This window comes from Schistocerca piceifrons, chromosome 4, assembly GCF_021461385.2.
Source record: "Schistocerca piceifrons isolate TAMUIC-IGC-003096 chromosome 4, iqSchPice1.1, whole genome shotgun sequence".
Taxonomy (NCBI): Eukaryota; Metazoa; Arthropoda; class Insecta; order Orthoptera; family Acrididae; genus Schistocerca; species Schistocerca piceifrons.
The window spans coordinates 630,276,461-630,290,902 of NC_060141.1; the positions used below are offsets into that span (position 1 = coordinate 630,276,461).

General features: G+C 41.1%; 1 protein-coding gene across 4 annotated transcripts in view; it reads right to left on the reverse strand.

Moving 5' to 3' along the window:
* LOC124794738 (RUN and FYVE domain-containing protein 2) overlaps positions 1-14,442 on the reverse strand; it is a 155,570-nt gene that overhangs the window by 99,393 nt on the left and 41,735 nt on the right. For all 4 annotated transcript variants that reach the window (XM_047258341.1, XM_047258343.1, XM_047258344.1 and 1 more), the window contains 2 exons: positions 5,897-6,104; positions 1,163-1,326 (listed from right to left, as the gene is read on the reverse strand). In XM_047258341.1, coding sequence (XP_047114297.1) covers positions 1,163-1,326; positions 5,897-6,104 — 372 coding nt within the window. The remainder of the gene's footprint in view (positions 1-1,162; positions 1,327-5,896; positions 6,105-14,442) is intronic.

Genomic DNA, 14,442 nt, shown 5'->3' on the forward strand with positions numbered 1-14,442 from the left:
TGGGGCAGGATGGAGGTGGATGCGAAGTAGGGGGCTAGCAGATATTGGGGCCAGGAGTATTACGGGAATGAAGGATGTGTTGGAAAGATAACTATCTAGTTCAGAGAAGATGCTGTTGGAAGGAACAGTCCACTGTTGGAAGGAACAGTCCACATAGCATGGGCTGCAAAGCAGCCACTTAAACAGTCACTTACAGGAAATGTGTTTCGTAGTGCATTCTGCCACTGGGTAATTACCTCTTCTTGGCCACAATTTGGCATGGGTCAGTCATTTGATTGGACATTTAATTGATGATCATGACCATATAAAACAATGGGTAGAAATTGCAGCAGAGCTGGTATACGACATGATTGTGTTCACAGGTGGCCCTGCCTCTGCTGGAGTAAGATAAGGCTGTGACAGGACTGGAATATGATGTGCTGAGTGGATGTATCAGACTTGATGCCACACCTACTTCCAACCCCTTGCCTCATGAGTCCCTGTGGAAGATACAGGTGCAAGACCTGTCTGATACACCCATCCAGCACATCTAACTCCAAAACAGTCACAGGTTTATCCTATCTGATTGGAGGCAGGGCTATTTGTGAAAGCAGTCCAGTTATATACCATCTTTGTGGAAAGACTGCGCAGCATTTTACATGGGCATGACCACCAACGAGATGTCCACTCTAATGAATGGCCACCACTGAACTGTAGACAAAAGCACAACTGACCATCTAGTGACACATTCAATTTCAATGGCTGGTTCACAATTCGTGCCATCTGGATCCTTCCTCTCAACATCAGCTTCTCTCAATTAGACAGATGAAAGTTGTCTTTGCAGCACACCCTTCATTCCCAAACGCCCTCTTCCCCACAGCCATCTCCACCATACCCCAGGACCCTATCTTCAACAGAGAAGTGTGAAATATACATTAAGACATGTAATAGGGATGTATATTTTCATAAATATTTCTTATTTTAAAAATTTATTTATAAATGGTATGATAATTACTATGTCTCGTGATCTTCACTCACTCATTCAGTCTTCCTAACAGGCTGACAGACAACCTGGAGCTAAAACACACACACACACACACACACACACACACACACACACACACACACACGTGTGGCAACAGATCAACAGTTACCTTGGCACTGCTGTCTCAATTATACTTACTTAAGATGCCTATTAAGCTCTTCTATGTAATTTTTCTGATCAAGAACTGTAGTCATGTTGTCTTGGTCCAGCTCATCTTCTGGAGAACCCTCAGGTGTGTGATTTGAGGAACGCAGGTACAATGAAAAATCTATCACACCTTGCTGACAATCTAAGTCCTCTTCCTGTAAAATGAAACAAAAAATAAAATTTGAAAACAATCATTTTCTCTGTCTCCCTTTCTCCAAAATAAAATCTGTGATGCAGTGCAATGATAATGCTAACAATAATTCGAGAGTCTGACAGTGCACTGTGGGGAAAAAAAAACTGTATGAAATGTAAAAGGAATTTTGTTCATGAAATACAAGTGTTCTAAATATGTTTGAAGTTTATCAGTCATGACTTTCAGATCATGCTTTAACTGTTTGCAGACGAAAATTCAAAACTCATGTCCACCATGACACTAGAAGAAACCTTTATTAAACTGAAACATAGTGACATTAACATTATAGAATCACAATAATCATTACGCAACTGACACAACCCTGACTTGAAACTTGAAAAAATAGCTTTAGCAAAAAATTGTAGCAATAGATAAGAACCACATAATCAGGCAGAGTCTGACATACAATTGCTTACTTAATGACTCCACTGCATTTATAGATGAATCAAACACTGAATGTTCCAAGTTTGCAAAACTAAACTGACAAGTGTAGAAAACAGTAAAAAGATATTATGAAAAGGAAAGTTCCTACTCACCATATAGTGGAGTTGCTGAGTCACAGATAGGTACAACAAAAAGACTCTCTCAAATAAAGCTTTTGGCCATTAAGGCTTTCGACAACAATACACGCGCGCGCGCGCCCACACACACACACACACACACACACACACACACACACACACACACACACACACACACACAAATGCAACTCACACAGACAGGTCATCTATTGTTGATGTAGGCCTTAATGGCCAAAAGCTTTAATTGTGATAGTCTTTTTTGTTGTGCCTATCTGCAACTCAGCATTTTCACCATATGGTGAGTAGCAGCTTAACTTTTCATAATACTGTCACATTCCATCCTGGATTTTCCATTGTTTGACACAGTACAAGACATATCGTATGTCACAATAATGGAGAGCAGAATGAAAAACAATTATTTCTCATTAATGGAGATATCTTGCTAGAAAATGCACCATTTTCCTTTCAGAAGTTTTGAAACTGAATATTAATGAAAATTATTGTGTTTCTATGCCTACTACTTCATCAGTTATGTGGAATGTGGATATTTTGGGGATTGGTATGCTTCAGTGCATAAATGACATCTGTGTAAATTAGTACTGTAAATCATTTTCTTCTGACAATGCTGTACTACAATTGCCTAAGGATCATCTTAGGCACATTACTATGGATGTGTTTAAATGAGATTGTAATTTATATGCAAATGAAAAATGTTTAAATATTTCACATATTCTACAGTCTTTTATACCTATGGAAGGAACAATAGCACATCAGTTCATTTGTAAACACGTAGTACACATTTTTGTTTGTACGCCACATTCCACTGCTTCACTTTTCCCTATGGGTCTATAGAATAAACAGAGAATACGATATCCACTCTAATTTAATGGCACAATCTTCTGTCTGCAGTTAACAGTGTGCCTCAAATTTGTTGGTTTATACTGTAGCTTTAACCTTTTCACTAACAAGTTACCAGCAGCACACAGTACGCCTGTAGTCTTGTATGTGAAATTGGAGCATATCCTGGTAAGCCAGCCATATTTGCACTCACCTATCCCTATCAAATAGTCATCTGTGCTTCATTTAAAACTCTCTCCATTCTTCCCTGTTCATTGTGAATTCTACATTACTTAAAACACTTCGTAATATAATGAATAACAATTATGGAAATTCCAGGATGGAAAAATTAGTTAAAACAGGGAAAAGAAATCAGTCACTGTAGAGGACTGATAAACAAGTAATTCAAGCTCTTACTCTTTTCCTGGTAAGAATACACACATTCACACGCACAAGAATACACACATTCACATGTATGCACCCATGGAGGCGGAGAGACCAATTATCGAAAGCAGTTGCCTGGATTGATGGAGATGGGGAGACTGGCTAGGGAGGGAAGGACGCATGCACGACACAACAAGGGGGGTAGCACAGTAGTGTGAGGCAGATCTATCGCTAGATGACTCAGTGGCTGCACAAGATAAAAAGAGTTCAAAGGGTAGAGAATATAAGGGAGGGAGGGAGAGAGAGAGAGAGAGAGAGAGAGAGAGAGAGAGAGAGAGAGAGAGAGAGGAAGAAATGCAGAGGGTGGGACAAAAGGAAAGGAAGGCAGTAATGAGAAGAGAGAGAGAGTGAGAAATGCTGAGGTCATTGATCCCTAGACTCATACACTACTTAAACTAACTTATGATAAGAACAACACACACACCCATGCCCGAGGGCGGACTTGAACCTCCGGTGGGGGAGGGCTGCACAATCTGTGACATGGCACCTCAAACTGCAGGGAAACTCCGCGTGCCCCTGGTAATGAAGAGGGAGTTAGGGAGGTAGGGGGGAGGGAGAGGAAGGGAGGGGAAAGGGTGGGAGAGTGGATAGGGTGGGAGAGGGGGAAAGGGTGAGAGAAGGGGGAGGGGTGAGAGAGGGGGGGGGGCTGAGAGAGAGGGGGGCAAGGGCTGAGAGAGAGGGGGGCAAGGGGGGCAAGGGGGGCAAGGGCTGAGAGAGGGGTGGCAAAGGGTGAGACAGAGGAGGGCCAAAGGGTGAGACAGAGGGGGGGCAAAGGGTGAGACAGAGGGGGGAGGGGTGAGAGAGAGGGGAATGGGTGAGAGAGGGGGGAAGGAGAGGGGGCCGTGGGGAAGGAAAGAGTGGGAGGGTGAGGGGCGGAGGGTGAGAGGCGGAGGGTGAGAGGCGGAGGGTGAGAGGCGGAGGGTGAGAGGCGGAGGGAGAGAGGCGGAGGGAGAGAGGCGGAGGGAGAGAGGCGGAGGGAGAGAGGCGGAGGGAGAGAGGCGGAGGGAGAGAGGCGGAGGGAGAGAGGCGGAGGGAGAGAGGCGGAGGGAGAGAGGCGGAGGGAGAGAGGCGGAGGGAGAGAGGCGGAGGGAGAAATGGGAGGGGGAGAAATGGGAGGGGGAGAAATGGGAGGGGGAGAAATGGGAGGGGGGGAGGGAGATACTGGGGATGGGGAGAGTGGGCTGGAGAGGGTGGGTAGAGAGAGGGGATGGGGAGAGTGGGCTGGAGAGGGTGGGTGGAGAGAGGGTGAGTGGAGAGAGGGGATGGGGAGAGTGGGCTGGAGAGGGTGGGTAGAGAGAGGGGATGGGGAGAGTGGGCTGGAGAGGGGGGGTGGAGAGAGGGGGGGTGGAGAGAGGGGGGTGGGGAGAGGGGGGGTGGGGAGAGTGGCTGGAGAGGGTGGGTGGAGAGAGGGGGGGGTGGGGAGAGTGGGCTGGAGAGGGTGGGTGGAGAGAGGGGGGGTGGGGAGAGTGGGCTGGAGAGGTTGGGTGGAGAGAGGGGGTGGGGCGTGGGGGAGTGGGGGAGGGGGAGTGGGAGTGCGGGAGGGATTGTGAGAGTGGAGAGAGTAGGAAACCCATGTAGTCAGTCAGGCTCTCTCTCTCTCTCTCTCTCTCTCTCTCTCTCTCTCTCTCCCTCCCCTCCTTCCCTCCCTTTTTCCACATTCTCTTGTACTCTCATCCATCTTTCTTTCCTCCCCTCTCCTCCCTCCACCCTCTAACCTCTCTTTACACCTTATATGCTCTACCCTCCAAACTTCTTTCACTTTGTTGTACAGGTGCTGTATTATCTGGAGATAATCTGCCTCTCACTTCCCTGCCACCCCCTCCTGGCCTTGTGCATCTTTTTGTATGCCTTCGCTGTTGTGAACTGGGGGTGCTCACTTTCATGAAAATCTCACTGCCAGTAGTATGGATGCATGAGTTCTAGGGCAGCATGCACACAATGAAAGTAACACAGACCAGTGAATAGTTAAATATATGACTCAACTTTGCTAACACTCGTTACAGCAATTGCAGAAAGCAGATTTGCCTATCTGTCATGTGCTGACTACAGTTCCATGAACACAAACTAGATAATGTTCTCTGAACTAAAGTAGGAAGAAAACTTATCTTCTGTCACGAAGCACTAGTCGAAGGACAGTTCTTACCTAAGAGTATTCAGTTTAAATCTTTAGACAGGTGGCCTCTGTCCATATATGATAATTCTGTTCACCGCTCAGTTTCTACTAAGGACTAACCACTGTCTCTCCATCAGCCAATGTTTCTATATCACTCAACGACTTGAGGACACAACTAACATTCTGCAAGAACTCCCCAGAAAAACTTGGACCAACATACAATTTGCAGCCGACAACTTCTGCTCATGCACACTTACTTATGTGCACATCTATCTTAGGGGTAGCACTGTTACTCCAGGGGGCATAATTCTCACGGCCTGTATGACTGGTTTGCAACAGATGTCCGGTTCTTGTACCTACCATCACAAACGTTTCTCGTGTGGTATCTTAATGTACTATGCTCCCCACCTTCATCTACCCCAGCAACTGCTTATAATATAATGAAATTATTTTCTCCACATACTTGCTTTAACATCTTATTACACTGTGAAATATCTCTATTTGGTTTTCTTTGTGGTAATGAAGTATCTATTTCTGCACACATTTCACACACAGTCTCATCAGCATAACACAAAATATTCCGTAAGTAATGGAAACAGAAATCAGAGCATTTTTACCTTCACGCATAAATTGCAGTCTATAACATTCAGCCCCACAAGCAGACCAATAATAACAATGGCTTCTTCACTCATCATCAAAGCATCAGGCTCAAAATATTCAGACAGCAGATCATCTTTGTGGTCTATGAGAATTTTCAAATAATCTGCAAGTTTCTTCTGCATTAAGGCTAATCGCAGCCAAGCACGAGCTCTTCCCATGTGTGTCCTGAAATGAATGAGGGGATTTATGTTTTTTTTTATATGTGGTGTTGAATGTAATGTGTCACTGGTAATAGGTGTAAGTACATGAAGAGGCTGAAGGGAAACAGACATGCACACTTAGTAAAAGTTAGACATTAAATTTTCATTTAAATTTATTTTAATCAAGATATCACAGTAGATTATCTCAGTTACTACTCTTGAACTCCATGGCAGGTTGTCACATCTATAAAAATTAAAAACCTGGAACACAGCAGCCTGGCTAAAACCAAAATAGTTGTTCACAAAACAGGTAAATGTCACAGAGCATTAATAATAAAAGTAAGTATGAAACATCTGGTCACAGCCATTACCAATGTACCTGATTGTGGTGATCTCTTGTCTTTGCAGTTCAGTGGTAAATCATGAGGCTACAAATTAAAAGGTCACAGGTTCAACCCCTGTTGGTCACTCCTAGGATTTAAATCTGTCACTTATCACTTTTTTCAGTTCTGGCTATGACTGTTAAAGTGAAATATGTCAAGGTGCACCATGGTTTAAGACCCACACTAAACTGTAGCTCCCCCAATAAGTGTGTGGGTAAACCAGTTCAAAGGTCAGAGGACACCAATGGATAACACTTACAATAGTATTATGTCCAGTAATTTATGTATTTATGAAGAAAATAACTTTATTAAACAGATTTTGAATCTGCGAACATTTTTGAAGGTCAAAGCGTTGAACAACACAGTAGTCACATTTGTGAATTTGTGGACTTTAAGAGGGCCTACGGCTCTGTAGACAGAAAGGCTATCTTTGATACACAAGAAGAATACAGAATTGGCACAAAAACTCGCAGAGATCACTTCCAAAATAAAATTTATGGGGGAAAATGCAGAAACATTCGAGATATATACTGAGATCAGACAGGGAGCTGTCTCTCTCACTGCTTTCATTCAACACAGTCTTGGACAAAATTATCAAACAATGGAAAGAAAAGTAAATGGAATTACTCACAAAGAACACATGCAAACAAGGCAATACTAAATTGCCTGGCATTTGCAGATGACCTGGCAATACTCAGCAACAACATAAGAAAAACGGGAACAATTACATGAAGTGTCTGCCAAAACAGGTCATAATGCAATACATGGAAAGAAATAACAATAACACACAAGCCATGAATACAACATTAAGATTAACAAAGTGGAAAAATTCAAGTATCTAAGGGAATATATATAAATAGGATGACCAATCGAGGCATTGAACATAGAACGACCAGAAAAACTTCAGAAAGCGTACAAACTGACTTCAATACTGTTGCTCTAACAGAAGCACCCTATACATCAGAAATGGCCCCAATCTGAGCATTAGACATCACACACACACACACACACACACACACACACACACACACACAGAATGAACAACACTGACAATGATGATTTTTGATGTACAAACAGATCTGTTACAACAACCAATTAGTTTCAAGAAATAGAATAGTATCTTAAACAAGCAGGAACCTGTTGGAAAATGATAACTGAAAGAGCTACATTCAGAAACAAAATTATGAACACAAAATCTTAAAAAAGAAAGGAAGAAAACAGGGAAATTATGGATAAAGTAAAGGAAACAGGAACGCAGTCAGAGAATGAAGAGATTTTGGGAAGAAAAGAAAAAGAAGAAAGCAAGAAAAAATTCAATTAGTTGTTGTCGTTGTTACATTACACTTATTTAGGCAAGCTACTCAGCTGACCGGTATCGGTATGAGGTAAGCTGAATTAGATGTACAACTGAACGCTAACAGGGCCAGGTCTCAGGATGCTTCGTGGCAGTTCGGCTTATGGCTAGTTGACCAGTACAAGCAAGTTCAGGTTCAAAGACTTGCAGCATCGCCAGAAATTGGGAAAATCCCTAAGCTAGGAATTTGGATGCCAATTACTCATGTGGTCTCTGTGCACAAGATGCTCTAAGAAATGGTGGAGCACGAGGCAATCTTAAAGATGGCTAAGTTACAGATCTTTTGATTTGACAATAATTCACATCAAATATTAATGCAAAACTGAATACTTTGTAATCCCAGAAAAATGTGGTGCATCCAGTGATACAACAGTATTTCATTATCTTTAAAACTACAGAGCGAATAAACACTTTCACACTGACACACTGAATTAACAACTTTTAATCACTTGATGAGATTTTAACAAATGTTACCTCAGGTAATAGCTTTGCACTATAGCTGTCATACCTGAAAGCTACCTATCTGTATCTCTCTTATTTATTATGCCTTTTATTTTTGTTTCATTATGCAAACATTTGTCTGAAGATTGTATTCACCTCTATTACACAACAAATGAATACAGCATGAATACCCCATATTTTGTCTGACTTTTGTATTTATTAATGAACAGTTTACTACTTTGCACGTAATTTTATTTAAATGTTGACTGTGAGTCCTATTAAAAACTGTTAATTTAAAAGTAGGCAATCGCTTGTGTTAGCAGACACCACAATTGAAATGAGAACTGAACAACGTTTCTGTCAAGAAGGCATGAACAACAATTTGTTGTCATTTAACATGAGCACACTTGTGCAAGAATACTGGCTTACTTATTTATGGACAAATCTGTATTTCTATTTACTGTGAATGTTCTGAGTATGACCGAATATTTGTAACACTTCTTTATTTAAATGTTGTGATATATATTAGTTTAGTGCAGGAAAGAGGTTGAGATGAATCAAATCATGTCTGTAACACGTAAGAAGGATGTATTTTTGGTGGCGATGGCCTTCAGCCAAAGGAAAAGCAGACAGTAGTGGAATACTATGGGAGTCAAGTGAGGACTGGGACTTTTCGAGGGTAGAGCACAAGGGAGCGATCAAGGACTGTATGTAGAGTTCTTGAAGAAGGCAGATCTGCCTGCAGTAATGTATGTGATTTGATCATGGGTGTGATTGAATCTGGACACTGAACGGCCACTATCATACTTCTGAAGGGACTTCATAATTTGAGAGGTCTGAGTGTGCTCCAGAGTAGAATGCTTAACTTTTTCTGCTTGTAATACAGAATTGTACATAGACAGGGTAAGAGTTACTGTTCCTTGTATCGCATGTGTTAATTCGTGAATCATCATGTTGAACTCTGAATTATTTTTAGATGGTGAATAATTTGTGTACTGTGATTACAAAAGGAACATAGTTTTTGCAAACCTTTGATGACTGTTTCGTATGGGGATTTTGCTATTATTCTCGTAATACTCTCAATGTTACTTTACTGCATTTGATATTTTCTGTCTGTATTTTAACTGAAAACTGCAGCATCACTTCCCATTTATTTGAGATTTCCTTTCTTGAATAAACATTATTCAACATAATTCTCTGTCATCTACATCAATTGCAGCTATTGGAATGGAACCCTTGTTATTAAATTACTCATTCAACTTTTGTGATTCTTGAAGTTTTCCCCACGTACTGAATATTCTACGACGTTTTGGGATTGCAGCCCGATTGTCACAATATTTCCGCTGTTAACTCCCCCCACCCCTACCCAGCTATCCCTCTCCCCTCCCAGCCTCAGCCTCCTCCTCACCCCCACCCTGTTGCCTCTCCTGTAATGCACTGCTGCTACTGCTCATAGTCTGGCTTCAGCTACCAGAGACTGTGGTCATGTGTGTATGAGTTACGTTAGTGTGACAGGATATTTGGTGACTGTCTTCAAGAGTCCGTCAGCTCAAGATTTTTAGCATCTCTGTGATGCCCTACCATGGGTCAAACAAACCTGTGACAATACATGCTGCCCTTTTTTATAGGCATTCAATATCCCTTACAGCCCTGTTTGTTGTAGGTCCCACACACTCAAGCAATGTTCTAAAATGGGTTGCACGAGTGTTTCTAAAGATCCTTTGTAGCTGATAACATTTTACCAGAATTCTATAGGGTGTCCAGCAAAGGAGCACCTGATTTAAAAATTAAATATCTTGAGAACCTAGATCCACATGAGTGCACAAAAGATATGTTTATTGTGAAAGCCATAACAATTTTAGACATAATTTAAACAGAGGTTTTGAAATAGCTCGAAAAGTTGCTAACAGATGGTGCAATATGCTATGCAGCTCTTACAGAATCAGCGAGCATATTTAAACTCGTCCTCTGCAAGCAGTCTTTGCACTTGCATCACTATTTTTTCAAAATGTCCACCACTCACAGTACCTAGGTAGCACATATGAACAATGAAATTTGCCGTCACATTCTGTAGTATCTCAACAGAAATGGATTCAAATACCACCAAGATTGCTTATTCAAGCTAGTCCAGCATGATGGGACAGTTCTAGTAGATAGTGTCTCTTAATGTGTCCCAAAAGAAGTAGTCACAAGATGGTCAGATAGGGAAAATGTGGAGGCCACTCCATCCCTGTGCCAGTAAATTTGCTATAAACCAACACAATAACCCCATTCCTGAAGTATTCATCAGAAAAGTGGAACACCTGTCTGATGCAATGTAGTCTGGCCCCATCTTGCATGAACCACTCAGTGCCTGGTTCATCTTCCAACGGTAGCTGTGCAGTGACAAATTGTTCCAAAATTACAACGTAACATTCACTAGTGATCGTTCCCTCTATGAAAAAAGGGTCATAATACCTCCAACACATACTGCAGTCCAAACAGTAACTTTGGGAGAATACAGGGGCTTCGCTTCACACAAATGGGGATTTTTGTAAACCCAAAATTGCCAGTTGTATTTAGTCACGACTCCATTCAGTAGAGTGTACAATATCTGTGAATTATATGCAGCCAACATCAAATCATTCATCATCATTCGTTGTGAAACTCCAGTTGCAACATCAGTGCAGCTCATAAAGATATGGCCTTGTGGTTTTGGATTTCAAATGATAACATACGTAGGATCTGTCCAGTGTTTTGTGTGTGCTGGAATGCTTCAAGCCAGTCTCTGCTGCAACTCTTCAGGTGGATTTACTTGGATTTTGCTGAATAATTTCAGAATAACTACACTATGACTGGAGCTAACATTCCCCACTAGATCATCAGCTGTGCTACCTGTCCCTCGGTATTTAGCAAGAGATTGCAAGGTTTTTTTTTCTTTTCTTTTTCATTGGGTCTTTTTGGTACATTAAATCATATTTGAAAATTGTACATTGTTGCCATAGTAGGACTGTGGTATTCCAGTACCAGAAAAACATGTAGTTCAATGGAATGCATTACAACTTTTTCCTCAGGTACACTAACCTCCTTTCACATTTCAACAGTGGAACTTCTCACTTTGAGATGTGACACACTGTTTATAGGTACTACAAATTGTGATTATTGTGCCATCTGTTAGCAGCTTTTTTTAACTATCTTTGAACTTCTGTTTAAATTCTTACAGCTTTCACAATACCCATACTGTTCGTTGCACTCATCTATCGATCTTAGTTTCCAAGGAACTCCTTTGCTGGACGCACTGTGTCAATGAAGTAACATCTGTCCTGCTTTACCTATGACTGAGCATATGTGATCATTCGTATACCTACAGACTGATGTGCTCAAGTATTTGTGGAAGATGGCTGAGTCCAGTTGTGACTCACAGATGTTTTAGTCACAGGATACACCATTTTTCTGCTTTGTGAAGTGTGCAATGTTATATTTCTGAACATTTCAAGCAAACTCCCAACCTCTGCATCATTCTCAAGTCTTATGAAGCTGTGAGTATTAGTTTACTATTAACACTGTTTGCCAGGTCATTAATACACAGCAAGGGTCGCAAAACAGTTCCCTGGGGTGTGCATGAAGTGACTCACTATCCAGGACAACATGCTGTGTTCTCTGTCAAAACAAATCATCTTACTCATCACAAATTTCAATTAATATGATCACTAATAAGCATTTGTGTGACATCAAGTCAAATGCTTTTTGGAATTCAAAAAACTGTACCTATCTCACAGCCCTGTGCCATGGCTTTTAGGATTTCTTGGGAGAAAAGCATGAGCTTGGTTTCCCATGACTGACATTTTTAGAATCCATGCTAGTCTGCGAGTAGGTGATCATTCTGTTCAAGATACTTCATCCTGTTTGAGAATATGTACTAAAATCCTGCATCAGATTGTATGGTAGTTTTCTGGATCACTTGTGTTGCTCATCTTGTAAATAGGTATGACCTCACCTTTCTACCATCTAATGAGTACAATTATTTGTTTGAGTGACATATCGCAAATTATTGTTAAAGAAGGGGTTAACTTGGCAGCAGATTCTGCATAGAATCTGGTAGTGATTCCAGTTAGCCCAGGTGCTTTGTTCAATTTTAGTGAATATCACTGTTTCTTGACTCCAATGACACTATTATCTGTATTTTTCACCTTTCACAGTGGTGTGAGAAACTGGGGCAGTACTCCTGGATTTTCCTTTATAGAGGAACATTTGAAAATAGAGTTCAGCATTCCTGCTTTTATTTTGTTACTCTCAGTTTCAGTTCCCATGTTGTCTGTGACTCACTGGACACTAACTTCCATGCCACTACCAGTCTTTACACACAAACAGAATTTATTTGGGTTTTTGATAAATTAGTCACTGAAGGCTTCACACTATGTATGCCCTGTTGACAGCAAAATACAATGAATTTAGCATTTGTGTCTGTATACCCCTGCGCTTTGTTTCACACTGATTGTGCAGTTGTTCCTGTTTCTTCACACAGACTGTATACCCTTAGGGGCTGCTCCGATCATAAATTGTACAATTAGGTGGTCAGAAACAATCTGAAAAGCTTGCAAGGGTGTTGCATGGTATGTTGTGCTGGGAAATAACTCTTAAGAAAAAATATGTTGCACCATTTCCAAGTTCATTAGCATTGAAGTTAGCCAAACGGGCCATCGCGCATGCAAATTCAAGTGCCCCATCACAGAAGGTGTCACTAAACAAGTTCTTCGTTTGGTTTTCTAAAGCTGAGCAAGAGAGAGATAAAGAAATTGGACATGAGTTGGTGTAAGGATCAAACATGAGCCACAGGCTGAGCACGCCATCATCTACGCTATGAGAACAATGGACAGTAACTGTCTCTGGCAGGCTGCTTCAATGTGCAACAGCATGATTGGCTAACTCAATTCCAATTAACTTATAAATGGTGAAACATATCAATTTTTTTTCTTAACAATTATTTCCCAGCACAATCTGCCCTCCAACACCATTACATGCTTTTCAGACTGCTTCTGGCTACCACGTAAAGCCAATGCTTGGTCAATTATTATTCTAAATTTCAGCTACAGTTCCTCTACATGCTCCTCCCAAGAGCTAAATGAAATGTGAGTGTACATCTACATGTACATACATACTCCACAAAACACTGTTTGGTGCATGGCTGAGAGTACCATGCACTACTACTAGTCAATTCCTTTCCTGTTCCTCTTGCTAATAATAGAGTGAGGGAAAAATAACTATCTATAAGCCTCATAAAATGAAGCTGATTGTGTACTTTCCATACTACCAATCTGATATACTCATTCCATTTCCTATTTCTTTGCAATGTTATGCCCAGATGTTTAATTGATGTGACTGTCGAGCAGCACACAACTAATGCTGTGTTCAAACATTACAGGACTGTTTTTCTACTAATCTGTATTAATTCACATTTTTTTCTGTATTTGGAGCAAACTGACAATCATCATACAAATTAGAAACTGTTTCTAAATCGTCTCATATCCTCCTACAGTCACTCGACAAAACCTTCCCATACACCACAGTGTCATCATCAAACGGCCATAAATTGCAACTCACTTTGTCCACCAGATCATTTATGTACAGAGAATAAGAGCAGTCTCTCCTGACAATACCTTTGTCTCTCATGAACACTTATCATGAAGAACAGTGTAATGGGGCTATTACTTAAAAAGTCATTGAGACACTCTTCCGCCTGGGAATGTAATCTGTATGCTCGGACCTTTGTTGGCAGTCTGCAGTGGGGCATAAAGGCTATCCATAAATCTAGAAATATGGGATCTAGCCTGTTGCTCTTCACTGATGGTTTGTAGGATATCATGTGAGGAAATGGTAAGCTGAGTTTTGCAAGAGTAATGCTTCCTAAATCTGTGTTGATTTGTTACATAAGCTTTTCTGTCTCAAGGAACTTTATTATATTCGAACTCGGCTTCAATAAAATGCAAACTAAGTAAGGAGCCAATGTTGCAAAGTACTCTTTGTAAAACTGAATTGGGTTTACATCTGGACTTGGTGACTTATTTGTTTTCAACTCTATCAGTTGCAAGTTACACCTCTATGCCAGGAATGCCTATTACTATGTCCTCCATACGAGCTCTGTGCGACAGTCAAATGATGGTTTGTATGAATTTCCTAAATGTGAAATTTGATTGGTCGATGAGTGA